The sequence below is a fragment of the Oryx dammah genome, unplaced genomic scaffold (genome assembly GCF_014754425.2).
Source record: "Oryx dammah isolate SB20612 unplaced genomic scaffold, SCBI_Odam_1.1 HiC_scaffold_25, whole genome shotgun sequence".
NCBI lineage: Eukaryota > Metazoa > Chordata > Mammalia > Artiodactyla > Bovidae > Oryx > Oryx dammah.
Window position 1 is genome coordinate 9,751,122 of NW_024070209.1, and position 13,834 is coordinate 9,764,955.

At 47.4% G+C, this 13,834-nt stretch overlaps 1 protein-coding gene and 1 non-coding gene across 2 annotated transcripts in view; one reads left to right on the plus strand and one right to left on the minus strand.

Moving 5' to 3' along the window:
• Positions 1-11,686, minus strand: part of HK2 (hexokinase 2) — a 70,050-nt gene extending 58,364 nt beyond the window's left edge. The window contains 1 exon segment of the mRNA XM_040223839.1: positions 10,293-11,686. Coding sequence (XP_040079773.1) covers positions 10,293-10,355 — 63 coding nt within the window. The 5' untranslated portion in view covers positions 10,356-11,686.
• Positions 5,907-5,978, plus strand: TRNAR-GCG. The gene has a single exon. It is a non-coding gene; the product is annotated as a tRNA-Arg (tRNA).
• Positions 11,687-13,834: the final 2,148 nt, after the last annotated feature.

Sequence of the window (13,834 nt, forward strand, 5' to 3'; positions counted from 1 at the left end):
GAGTGCCAAAGAATTGATGCCTTCGAACTGTGGTGCTGGAGAAGACACTTGAGAGTCCCTAGGACAGCAAGAAGATCAAACCAGTCAAACAAAATCTTTGATTTTAAAAGGAAATCAACCCTGAATACTCATTGGAAGGACCGATGCTAAAGCTGAAGCTCCAGTATTTTGGTCATCTGATGCGAATAGTCAACTCATTGGAAAAGTCCCTGATGTTGGGAAAGATTGACAGCAGAAGAGGGCATTAGAGGATGAGATGGCTGGATGGCATCACTGATGCAATGGACAAGAACTTGGGCACACTTAGGGAGATGGTGAGGAAAGGGGGGCCTGGCGTGCTACAGTCCATGGGGTCCCAAAGAGTCACACATGACTGGGCGACTGAACAACAACAACAACGCTGCTCCAGGGAAGGACTATTAAGGAAGTGTTAGAGATCCACAGACAAAAGTGCAAAGAGCATGACACTTCCGGGAAAAAGGAGATTTTCTAGCCATGACAATCTAGACAAGACAAAGGCTGTACAGGAATGAGACAAGTAGAGCATGGGTCCCACACAGAGGGTCCTCTCTGGCTTTGTCAAGAACCCCAGGCACCCTAATGTCAGAAGAGGCCAAACTGGACAGCCCCAAATCTATATATGAAGGGCAAAGATCTCTTTGCTGAGAACCAAGATGTCCAGGGACTCTATACTCAATGTGCAAAAAAAAAAAAAAAAAGGAGAATGACCATTCCCTTCACTGAAACTCCAGGGTCAGTGTGGCTGAAACCTACTGTGATCCAGCTCTATGACTCAATAGCACAAGGCACCTCAAGTGGTTCCCCCAGTGAGAAGCCAGAGTCTGCAGCAGATTGAGGAAGTGTGAGCAAGCATCTCACAAGCCAACTTCAGCATGCGTGGCCTCAGTAACTGCCCTTGGAGCCTCTGCAATTCTGCCCTCCAGGGGAGGTACCAATGGAAAGGGGACCAGGAAGGAAAAGAGGTTTGAACTAATGCTATGACTATTCAGTGCAACTGGGTCTCTCATGACTTCCCAAGGAGGACGCTTCAACTAAGGCGCACCAAAACAGCCCAGGCATCCCAAAGACCCACCCACCCAATGGGGTTGCTACTTCCTCCCCAGAGGATCAGGAGGAAAGCAAGTTAGAACAAGAGTTCAAAAGTGAGTCTCCTCTGCCCGGGGAAAGAGAAGGTTTTAGGAGTTGGAGGGAACAGTGAGGACACTTCCTTATTCCTCACCTTTAGGAACTTTCCAGCCTTCTATCCTCCCTGTCCTCTGCTCTAATCTGACATCAGACAGAGAACATAAATGGGCCAGAACCCACCTGCCCTGAAAGCTCTTAGAAACAGGGCCTCTTTTGCTCCCACCCAGATGGGCAGCACAGCTGGGTGTCTGAGAATGTCTTATGTACTCATATTTGACAGCTGTCTAGGAAATCCCACAGACAGAGGAACCTGGCGGGGGCTACAGTCCATGGGGTAGCAATAAGTAGGACACAACTCAGTCACTAAACCACCACCATCAATATCTGACACATTAAGTGTTGACTCTGGCAGGTACAACTCTAAGAACTTCACATATATCCACTCTCTTAAATCCTTACAAAGAACCTATTAAGGTGTTATCCAGTTTCCATTTCACAAGTAGAAGAAACTGAGGTCTAGAGAGGTTAAATAACTGGCCCAAGTTCACACAGCTGATTTGTGAGGAGCCAGGATTCAACCCCAGGAAGCCTGGCTCTACTTGTCACCATGGAGACCCTCCCAGAGACTGCTGGACCATCCCTCAGTGGGCACCAACAGCCCCTTTCCTCTGTCCCCAGCAATAGTAGTTCCACCACCTCACAGGCCTATCTTGCTCAGAAGCCTGTGGCCTACAGGGAAACAAAAGTCAGGGTGAGATTCTCCAGGGGTCAGCTGAACAAACTTCTCCCCATGGCTTTCTGGAGTGCTTTCAATGCCCACATTTTTCTGGTTGAAGACAGAAAAACAGTAACTCAGGTAACCCACACTTCAGCCAGGGGCCATGGACAATTACTGTGGTCTGCAGACCTCACTGTAAATTCACCTTTTGTAAAAGGCCACTTCCCCCCATGACTATCCCACGACATGGGACACAGAGCGAAGAGCTATGGTCCTCATCACAGCTACTACTAAGTAGTATGACCATTTGGCGATGCACTCTAATACTAAAATGAGCGATAGACTACTCTATTCGATGCAGCTTCTACTGATGTAGCTTCTCAATCCATAGATACTTGAGGTCAAAAAAGTCTTTTTTGTGTGTGGGGGGGAGGGGAACCTGTCCTGGGCATTGTAGGATGTTTAGCACCATCCTTTGCCTCTGCTTACTAGATGCAATAACACATTTTCATCCACCTGCTTATGACAACCAAAAATGTCTCCAGACACCACCAAAGTACACCTGGGGGACAAAATCACTAACAGTTGAAAACCATTGCTCTAAAGGAGTAGTTTAAAAACAAATAAACAAAAAACACAGTCTTTGCCCCTGTAAATTGGACTAGGAGAAAAACTCTTGCTCTTTATGATAGACTAGGTAGCCCCTCACAAGATTATCCAGCCCAAAATGTCAATCAACAGCGCTGAGGCTGAGAGAATTGCTTTAAAAGTAAGCAGAAATAGTCACCTGTGATCTATGGCGTGAGATATTAACTCACAGCCAATGAACTCTGATTTGCTTCGCCAGGTCTCCAACTCAACTGCTTGGGAAAGTCAAAGACAGATAACATGCAGTGTTGGAAAACAAACCAAACTTGCTGACTTCAAAACTTAATAGTGATAAAGAGGAACCAGTTATCAGGAGTCATCTTTTAAACCGGAAGTATCTGAACAAAGGAAGCTGGTTTCCTGGGGTTTCTGAGCTCTTTTAATGTACCAGATCTCCTTACTAAGGCTGCTAGTTTTTGAGAAACCTGTTAGGGCTTGTGCTGTCTTGAGGCCCCCTGGAAAATGGCCCCTGCCTGCCTTCAAACTCTTCAGGGTGATAGAAAAGTTCAACTTTGAAAAGTGATACATAAAAATATATATTGGCTTTGTCTGAGGAGGCTCAGAGAGAATATTAATTCATTCAGGGGTAAAGAAAAAAGTGCTTCTTGGCCACTCTCTGAAATATAAATTTGACAATACAAAACAAATGGATGATGAGTAAAAGCTACAAAATAACATTGTAAAAATTTTTTCCAAAAAAATTTAAATAAATTTAAAAAGCATATTAAAAAAGCTACAAAACATTCCTGTTAGCATCAACTGTCTTCTGAGCAGGAAAGGGGCTTAGTATTAAGATACAAAGTACTAAGTTAGAGTTGAACAAATGGGCCAAATTGTACCTACCTGTCAATGTCAGTTAACTCAGCCAAAAATAATCTCGTGTGTGCCTGGGCTTTGTTTCAGTCCTGTCCGACTCCAAGCCAGGCTCCTCTGTCCACAAGATTCTCCAGGCAAGAATACTGGCATGGGCTGCCATTCCCTTCTCCAGGGGATCTTCCCGACCCAGGGGTCGAACTCACATCTCCTGTGTCTCCTGCTTTGCAAGCAGATTCTTTACTGCTGAGCCATTAAAGTTTAATCAATCCTTTTACTCCCACACTTTCATCCCCTATCTGAAGATTAATGACACAGAGTAGGTGCTCAAAACTACCAGTCAACTCCCCATCCCATGGGAATAACTCCCACAACCCTTCAGCAGATGTAAAGTATCTATTCCTGGAGCCTTATCTCACCAGAGAGCTGAAAGGTGTCTTAGTCTCAATTTCTGACATACTATCTAGAGGGCCTTGTACACACAGCAGATTCTCAAAAAACATTGAACTCTCATCTCTTGGGGGTTCCGTTAAACCTTTCTGCTTCCAAGATATTTCCCCCTCTCGTTAAGTTCAGAATTGAAAGCTACCCTTCATTAATCTAGTGAAGAGCCTAAATTAATTATCTGTATTCCAAGCCTGCGTGTCACCAGTCTATGCATATTAAAACAACTGGTTAGTGACTAAACGAAGGTGTGCATTCTTCATTTCACTCCCATGGTAAATCCTGATTCTCATCCTTAGGAGACCAAAAAACCCTGTATCTTATATATTAATTATAGTTCAATTAATTAAAAGAATCCTCTAAGTCTCCAGACAAGACACAAACCTTTGACTGCTAGAAGACAGGAAACACTTGTCTTTCTCCTTCCAACCCTGGGCCACCCTTTCTCAGGATCAGCCTCACACCATGCCTCAGGCCTTGATGAGGGAATAGCTCACAATCCAATGGTCCGCCCTTCCACTCCCCCTTCAGTCCAGTGCCAGCACTTCTCCCAGCTGCCTCTCACCCTCCTCCCCTTCCTGCAGCAGTTACTCAGCTTCTTTTTCCAGAAAGGTCTTCTCCTTCATTCTTGCATTCACTGAGCACCTCACTAGTGGCTACAAACAGGCTATAAAGGTGAACAGCTAGGATTCTCCATTCTCTGAAACTACCAACTCCAGTGTACAATGGGATGACACAAACGCCACACAAAAGCACCTAGTGTGAACAGGTGTGACACGTAAGGGGAATGGTGATGCAAGTCTCTGGGGAATGGAAGATAGAGAAGATGAGGCTGATGTGGGAGCTGGGGTCAGAGGGCAATCAGTGCACAGTCTTTTTTTTAAGTATAATTGATTTACAATGTTGTGTTAGTTTCTGGTATACAGCAAAGTAATTCAAATAAATATATATGCTTTTTCATATTCTCTTCCTTTATGGTTTACTATAGGATATTGTTTAAAGCATTTTTTAAAATGTATTCATTTATTTATTTTTGGTCATGCTGGCTGTTTGATACTGCACAGGTTTTTCTCCAGTTTCCCGGAGCAGCATGTGGCCTTCTCGTGGCTGTGGCTTCTCCTGTGGCAGAGCACAGGCTCTAGGGCGTGCAGGCTTCCGTAGCCGCAGCACACGGGCTCAGCAGTTGCGGCTCCCGGGCTCTAGGGCACAGGCTCAACAGTCGTGGTGAATGAGCCTAGTTGCTCCGCCACATGTGGGGTCTTCGGGGATCGGGGATCAAACCCATGTCCTCTCCATTGGCAGGTGAATTGTTTACCACTGAGCCACAAGAGAAGCCCTATTATAGAATATTCAATATAGTTCCTGTGCTATACAATAGGACCTTGTTTATCTATTTCATATATAGCTTGTATCTGCTAACCACAAACTCCTAGTTTACTCTTCCCCATTCCTCCTCCTCTTTGGTAACCGTCAGTCTGTTTTCTGTCTGTGAGTCTGTTTGTTTCACAAGTCCATTTCTGTCATATTTTAGATTCCACATATAAAGTGATAGTACAAGGGCTTAAAAGGCTTCTGAAATGATCTAGTCCAACTCTAGAAAGAGACTAGAAACAAACCCCACGAGGCTTCTGAAGCAACCCAGGAACCAGCTGACAAAGGTATAGCAATCAGAAAGGAAATTCAATTAAATGAGTCCAGGGATCCCAACCAGAGAGAGTAAGAGGAGAGTTAGCTGCATTCCTGGACATGCTGGATGAAGGTGCTGCCAGCGTCCAAAAGTGAACACAGACACAGACCAGGATGGAGTCTTCTAATGGTCCCAGAGGCAGGGATTGTGGTCATGAGCAAGGGCCTCTGGAACCCAGCTGGCTTGGCTTCAATTCCCTGCTCTCACAAAAAAGTTAGTGACCTTGAACAAGCCCCATGTGCTTCAATTGCTTACCAGTAAAACAGCAATGCTGATAATAGTATCTACTTCATGGTGTTGCTGTGAATGTTAATGAGCAGCTATAAAGAGTAAATGCTAATAACAAGTGTAAAGAGCTTAAAACTGCCTGGTACACAGTAGATGCTATATGCGTTTGCTCTTGAGTTTCAAACTGTCAAATCAGCAAAAGTGAGCAAATAACCCTGACTCTCCCTGGTGGCTCAGAGGTTAAAGCGTCTGCCCGCGATGCGGGAGACCCGGGTTCAATCCCTGGGTAGGGAAGATCCCCTGGAGAAGGAAATGGCAACCCACTCCAGTACTCTTGCCTGGAGAATCCCATGGACGGAGGAGCCTGGTAGGCTACAGTCCACGGGGTCGTAAAGAGTCGGACACGACTGAGCAACTTCACTTCACTCCTAACAGCACAAAACACTGGACTTGTCTATCAGGAGACAAGTGATTCCGACGGAGCTAGTTTTGGGCAGATGAACCTAAACTTTCCCTGCCTCAGACTACAACCCAGAATGTATAAAATGATAGAGATTTCAGAAGAGTTCAAATCAAGGCCTTTTCAAAAAACTCTAAAATTCAAGCTTCAACCTTCTCTCCTAATTCTTCCTTCAAGGATCAACTTTTAAGAGTTTAAGAGTCACTGCTCTATGTTCCCGGGTGGCACTAGCGATAAAGAACCTTCCTGCCATTGCTGGAGATGTAAGAGACATGGTCTAAAGATGTTCACAAAATATTCTTTCTGATTCTCTTCCTATTTCCCAAATGTAGCTGGAATCAAACAGCTTTGCTCACCTAAGTTCAGTTCAGTTAGGTTGCTCAGTCGTGTTCATCTCTTTGCGACCCCATGAACTATAGCATGCTAGGCTTCCCTGTCCATCACCAACTCCCAGAGCTTGCTCAAACTCATGTCCATTGAGTCGGTGATGCTATCCTCTGTCGTCCCCTTCTCCTCCCACCTTCAATCTTTCCCAGCATCAGGGTCTTTTCCAATGAGTCAGTTCTTTGTATCAGGTGGCCAAAGTATTGCAGTTTTAGCTTCAGCATCAGTTCTTCCAATGAATATTCAGGACTGATTTCCTTTAGGATTGACTGGTTGGAACTCCTTGCAGTCCAAGAGACTCTCAAGAGTCTTCTCCAACACCACAGTTCAAAAGCATCAGTTCTTCAGCACTCAGCTTTCTTTATAGTCCAACTCTCACATCCATACACGACTACTGGAAACATCATAGCTTTGACTAGACGGACCTTTGTTGGCAAAGTAATGTCTCTGCTTTTTAATATGCTGTCTTGGTTGGTCATAGCTTTTTTTCCAAGGAGCAAACGTCTTTTAATTTGATGGCTGCAGTCACCATCTCCTTTAATTTTGGAACCCAAGAAAATAAAGTCTCTCACTGTTTCCATTGTTTCCCCATCTATTTGCCATGAAGTGATGGGACTGGATGCCATGATCTTAGTTTTCTGAATGTTGAGTTTTAAGCCAACATTTTTACTCTCATCTTTTTTCTCCAACTTTTTTACTGCTCACCTAATCTGGAAGACTAAACAACAGGCTGGTCCAAACAGGGAAAGGAGTATGTCAGGGCTGTATATTGTCACCCTGCTTACTCAATTTATATGCAGAGTACATCATGAGAAACCCTGGGCTGGAAGAAGCACAAGCTGGAATCAAGATTGCCGGGAGAAATATCAATAACCTCAGATATGCAGATGACACCACCCTTATGGCAGAAAGTGAAGAGGAACTAAAAAGCCTCTTGATGAAAGTGAAAGAGGAGAGTACTTTGGCCACTTCATGGGAAGAGTTGACTCATTGGAAAAGACCCTGATGCTGGGAGAGATTGGGGGCAGGAGGAAAATGGGACGACAGAGGATGAGATGGTTGGATGGCATCACCGACTCGATGGACATGAGTTTGGGTAAACTCTGGGAGTTGGTGATGGACAGGGAGGCCTGGCGTGCTGCGGTTCATGGGGTCGCAAAGAGTCGGACACAACTAAGAGACTGAACTGAACTGAACTGAACCTCCAGCTTCCGCAACTGCTGAGTTAAGGCCTGACTCAATTCTGCCCCCACTGGTAATTTAGAGGAAATACACCCAAGCGTCCCTAAGGCACTTCACTCGCTGAAAGGTAGCTGCAAGTGCAGAGAATCTCACAATAAAGAACTTTTTACGTTGTTGTGCTTAATCATCACAACTTCCTAAAGTGGAGAAACTTGAGGTTTATCATTCTTGTTTTACAAATTAAAAAAAAAAAAAAGTTGGCAGTCCCAAGAAGCACAGTGACTTGCTCAGGGTCCTGTGGTTAATAAACCACAAAACAGAGATTAGAACTCATTTCTACATATCCTGGGTAATTCTCTTTACAACCTGGGACTAAAGGGATGACCACTCCCCATTCCAGGCCAGTAAGGTTCCAGTCCTAGCTTTCATCCTCTGGCTTGGGGGAGGGTAAATTTGTGGACCTAGGTTCCATCCTCTGAACAAGGAGTGAGTAAATTTAGAAGCCCTGGGGCAATACTTCACCCAAATGAGAACACCGCCTCTGAATTAATAACCCTCCAGCTTAAAGGAAATCAGCCTTGAATATTCATCTAAAGGCGGGCTGCTGAACCTGAAGCTCCAACACCTTTGGCTACCTGATGCAGAGGCAACTCATCAGCAAGACCCTGATGCTGGGAAAGTCTAAAGGCAAAAGCGGTGGCAGAGAACGAGACAGTAAGATAGCATCACCAATTCGTGCGTGCTTAGTTGTTCAGTCGTGTCCAGCTCTGCTACCCCATGGGCTGTAGCCCATGAGGTTACAACCAGGCTCCTCTGTCCATGGAATTTTCCAGGTAAGAATACTAGAGCAGGTTACCATTTACTCCTCCAAGGGGTCTTCCCGACTCAGGTAATTTAGTGGAATTACCTAAATTTAGAGAAATCACACATCTTCTGCGTCTCCGGCACTGGCAGGCAGATTCTTTACCACTGAGCCACCTGGGTAGCCCCAGCGTCACCAACTTAATGGACATGAATTTGAGCAAACTCCGGCAGACAGTGAAGGACAGAGGAGCCTGGCATCCTGAAGTTGCAGAGTTGGACACGACTTGGGTGACTGAACAACAGCAAGCTTTGAATTCTAGGACTTGCCAAGAAATGACAGTCTTCCACAAGGGTTAACTCACTTCTTGGGCAAATAAGCCGAAAGCTAAGGTCCTGCCTCTGACAGACAGGTACTCAACTAAACGAGCTGCCGCCTGCTCCCTACTCGTTTGAGGCTAGGAGACTTCGTGTTATATTGGAATTCATCTGCCAAGGCTCTGAAAACACTGTGATGGCAACCCACCCTCCTCTCCTTCGCTCTCAGGATCAAGCAGAAAGAGTATGAGCAGGTCGTCCCACAGAAAGATAATGTCAAAACATTTTCCCCAAAATGTGTTCCCACTAAGACAGAAATTTCAAGTATGTAATTGAGCAACGTTCCGTCATTGACTCACAGATCTGGACATCCTCCACCCCCGCCCACCCCTTCGTCTCAAATGCTAGCTGAGGCCCAGGACAGGAGCCAATCCCGTAATCTCGAGCATTTCAGAAACTCAATTCTCCCCCAGAGAGCGCCTGGGGCCCTGGCTAGCCCCACCCCCACTCCATACCCAGAGGCAGAGACTGAGGCTCCCCGGCGTAGAGAAGACCTGGCCCGAGAAAGAGCTCGGATTTGGGGGCACTGCTGAGAGAGAAAGTGGGCAGACTGGTCGAGGCCTACAACTGAAAAAGGCTCGTTTCCAGAACGACAAAAATCCCCAGGAAGACGGCAAAGGATCGAGGGGGTTGTGGAATTGGTCCTTTTGGTGAAACTTTTGGGAACATCATAAGCAATATCCAAAGTCCGCCCCCCATTTGGAGGCAGGACCGGGGGTGGGATACTCGAGGGGGGGCGGTCAGGAGCCCGACGCTGGGGAGGAGGGGAGGAGGGGGTGTACGTCCCTAGCGGAGCCTCGGTTCCGGGCGCCTCAGTTCCGGAAAAGGGGCGCGGCGGGCGAAATTCCTCTGCCCATTTCCCAGCTTTTTCCCGTGTGGTCTTTTCCCACGAGGCCGTGAGGAACGTTAGAGGGAATCGTAGGTCCCCGAAATGCCGTCTTTGGCGCTGGAGGAGCCCAGGCAGCCGAGTCTTCTCCCCCGACCCCGCCACGATTCTCCCCACGTGCTCCGGCCGGAACACAGGCTGCGAAAGGGGGGTTCCTCCCACGTGGAACCAGCAGTCACAGACTACGTGCAGGGTGGCCCGCCCCTCCAGGGGCGGGGGGTGGGGGGAAGCGCGAGTGCGCTCGGGATAGCAGAGAGGGAGAGGCGCGCGGTGCACGAGCCCCGGAGCCTCGCAGGCGCGCACACGCCTGCCGGTGCCTAGCGGACGTGGCTCCTCCAGCCCAGGGCTTTTCCCCGCCGTCCTGATATTTTCCGCGTCCGCGGCCCAGAATGGGGAGAGAGCGGGTCCCCGCACGGTCTAAGAGGAGATTCCTAGTCGGCCGGGACCCCGGAGAGAGAGCCGCTGACAAAGTAAGGTTCTCAGAGGCGAGCCAGGCGCCCCTCCCGCGCTTGCTTACCTTCTGCACTTGGTCGTGGTTGAGCTCCGTAAAGAAGTAGGCGAGCAGATGTGAGGCAATCATCCTGCCAACTCCCGACGGAACAGAGTTGGGAAACCGAGGCCGGAGCGCGTGCGGGGTAGGAGAGTGCGGCGATCGGACGGCTTTGTACCTGGACTTGGCGGCCCGGCCGGGATTGGTGAGTCCGGGAGGCACACAAAGAAAGCACACGATGGCGCGCCCGGCTGGAGGGTTTCGAGTCTCTGAAAACAGGTTTTGGTAGTCGCAACTGCTGAAAGGAGACCAAGAGTCACTCCAGGCGACGTGTTGGGATGTCCCACTGTCAAAGTACTAACTTCAGCCACAAGATCACTAAGGCTCAACTTGAGAAAGAATCGAAGTCCGGCTTCACTAGGGCGACCGGACCTCTCCAGCTCATACGTGGGCTGCGTTCGCCCGCGGATCTGCTCGGCTAGGTGTCACGGCGGTGCTAGCGGCGGGCTGGGACTCCTGTGCTGGAGTTTCGTGCAACAATGTGGCTTATTGAGGGATTGCCGGCTCGCGGGCCGCCGGGTCAGTGACGCGCGCACGCCCATTGGCTGCGCGCGGAGGGTGTGTGCGCCTACGGGCCGCCCCCCGCCGCGGCGCAGCCAGTCGGAGCTTACGGCCCGCGGGCGCGGCCGCTCAGACACGGAGTGGGCAAGCTGAAGGGGCGCGCCTGGGGCTGGGGGCGGGGCCAGGAGCCGAGGATGAGACGTGTGGTCCGTGGCAAGAGGCTGCGGCGGAAAGGCGCATGAGCCAACGCCGCGTCAGGCTCAGCTATGGGTGGGGGGTGCATGATCACAGACCCGGGGTGTGGGGTGACTGGAAAGACGGGTCAGCGGACCTGCACACGCCCTGGGCGGGGAGAGAGACACTGTCTGGCATCTCGGGGTCATGTGAGGGGCCCCTGCTACCGGGTCACATTTCTGAAGCATCTTAGTTCTCACCTATTGTGGCTTCAGGCGTCCGCGCAAAGCTGACGCAAAGTTAGCCTCCACAACTACTGCTTTACTTTATGCCAAGCTTCACAAAACTAAGTGGATGTGAGTTTTACTAACCTTGTTTTACAGATGAGGATACGGAGCCCTTAAGAAACTTGCCCAAGATCTCACAGTTAGTGAGTGGCAGATAAAGGAAGGAACCCACGTCCTCTGACTTTGAGGCCCTATTCTTTTCTCTATTAGTTATCCCATCCTGCCGTTCTAAGAGCCGGGAAGTGGAAAGCAGAAAAGAACTTTTGTCTGCAACTGTGGGACTGATGCGTGAGTGAAACTGGGTGGGTGGGAAGTGTGTAACCAAATGACCTTGGCCATGTGTGGAGTGGGGTGGCTTAGGGATTCTGAGACAAATAGGAGCCACAGCTACTGTCCAGCATCAAACTTTTTTTTTCTTTTTCTAGAAATTTTATTGAAATATATTTGATTTACTATGTTGTGTAGATTTCTGCGGTATGGCAAGGTGATGCTGTTATACGTGTATATTCTTTTTCCTATTCTTTTCTATTATGCTTTATCACAAGATATTGAATACAGTTCCCTGTGTTATACAGTTGGACTTCATTGTCCATACTATATATAACAGTCTGCATCTGCTAATCCTGAACTCCCAATACTTCCCTCCCCTTGCCCTCCTGCTTAGCAACCACAAGTCTATTCTTTGTACCTGTGAGTCTGTTTCTGTTTCATTTGTGTCATATTTTAGCTTCCACATATAAGTGATATTAGATGGTATTTGTGATTTACATGGTATTGATCTTTTTCTCTCTCTCTCTTTCTCTTTCTGACTTATTTCACTTAGTATGATAATCTCTAGGTCTATCCATGTTACTGCAGATGGCATTATTTCATTCTTTTTATGGCTGAGTAATCCATTATATACACATACCATGTCTTCTTTATCCATTCATTTGTAGATGGGTGTTTAAATTGTTTCCATATTTGGGCTATTGTAAATAGGGTTGCATGTATCTTTTTGAACCACAGTTTTGTCTGGGTATGTGCCCAGGAGTGGGACTGCTGGATCCTATGCTGGCACCAGACTTTGATTCATGATGGAAGCCAGCAAGAGTGACTACAGCCTCTGGGAGATGAGTGATTGTGGAGAACAGCAAGCCTGAGGTTGGAAAGATCACAGAGGAGGGAAGATGAGGGTTTGCAGTGTTCTGCTGAGGAGTTTGTCCTTCTCTGATAAACAGGGGAATGCTGTCTGCAATCTATAATAATAATAAAACAGAAGTATTAAATGTTCATTCTTGGGAAATAATATACAAGCTTATATACAAATATACAAATTTCTATATGCAAATATACAGAAAAAACAAAAACATCAATGATCTAGCCTCTCAGCAAAACTTCTCAGAAGCTATGTACTCTTGCCAACTAACTACACATTCTCACCCTTCCCTCCCTATACTCCAGTCAGACTTAGGTCCAAAACTGTTTTGGTCATAATCACCACAGTGACGTACATATTGTCAAATCCTCTGTTCCTGTCGCCTTTTTTTAGCATTGAAAATGTTTTATTGACATGTATTTGATTTATGGGCTTCCCTGGTGGCTCAGTGGTAAAGAATCTTCCTGCCAGTGCAGGAGACATGGATTCAGTCCCTGGGTCAGGAAGATCCTCTGGAGAAGGAAGTGGCAACCCTCTCCAGTATTCTTGCCTGGGAAATCCCATGGACAGTGGAGCCTGGTGGGCTGCAGTCCATGGGGTCACAAAGAGTTGGCTATGACTTAGCGACTAAACAACAACAGCACAATAGATTTACAATGTCGTGTTAGTTTCCAGTGTACAGCACAGTGGCTCTGTATGTACATGTATATGCTGCTGCTGCTGCTGCTGCTAAGTCGCTTCAGTCGTGTCCGACTCTGTGCGACCCCATAGACGGCAGCCCACCAGGCTCCCCCGTCCCTGGGATTCTCCAGGCAAGAACACTGGAGTGGGTTGCCATTTCCTTCTCCAATGCAGGAAAGTGAAAAGTGAAAGTGAAATCATTCAGTCATGTGCGACTCTTAGCGACCCCATGGACTGCAGCCTACCAGGCTCCTCCATCCATGGGATTTTCCAGGCAAGAGTACTGGAGTGGGGTGCCATTGCCTTCTCCCTGTATATATGTATATAGATATACATACATATCTATAAAACTATTATGTATAGATTCAATTCTATATATATATATGTATATTTTTCAGATTCTTTGATAGGTTATTCCAAAATATGGAGTATTTGGAATACTATACCATACAGTAGGTCCTTGGTTATCCAGTCCTATCTCTTTTATAACCTTGTCTTACTCCATCTCTCAGGGATGTTGGGCACAACTGACCAAATCCCTCACCTGGACATATCTTCCTCTACTGAGCCAGGGAAGCTTTACCTTTCTGGTTTCCCTTGAACCTCACTCCAGGTTCCTTAGCCCCCACTTTCTCTACTGGTAAATGCTGGCCTATTCAAGGGCTGTCCTTCACCCTCTTCTCTGGCCTAGTTACACTCTCTCCCTGGTGTTCCGTGCCAGCCCCATG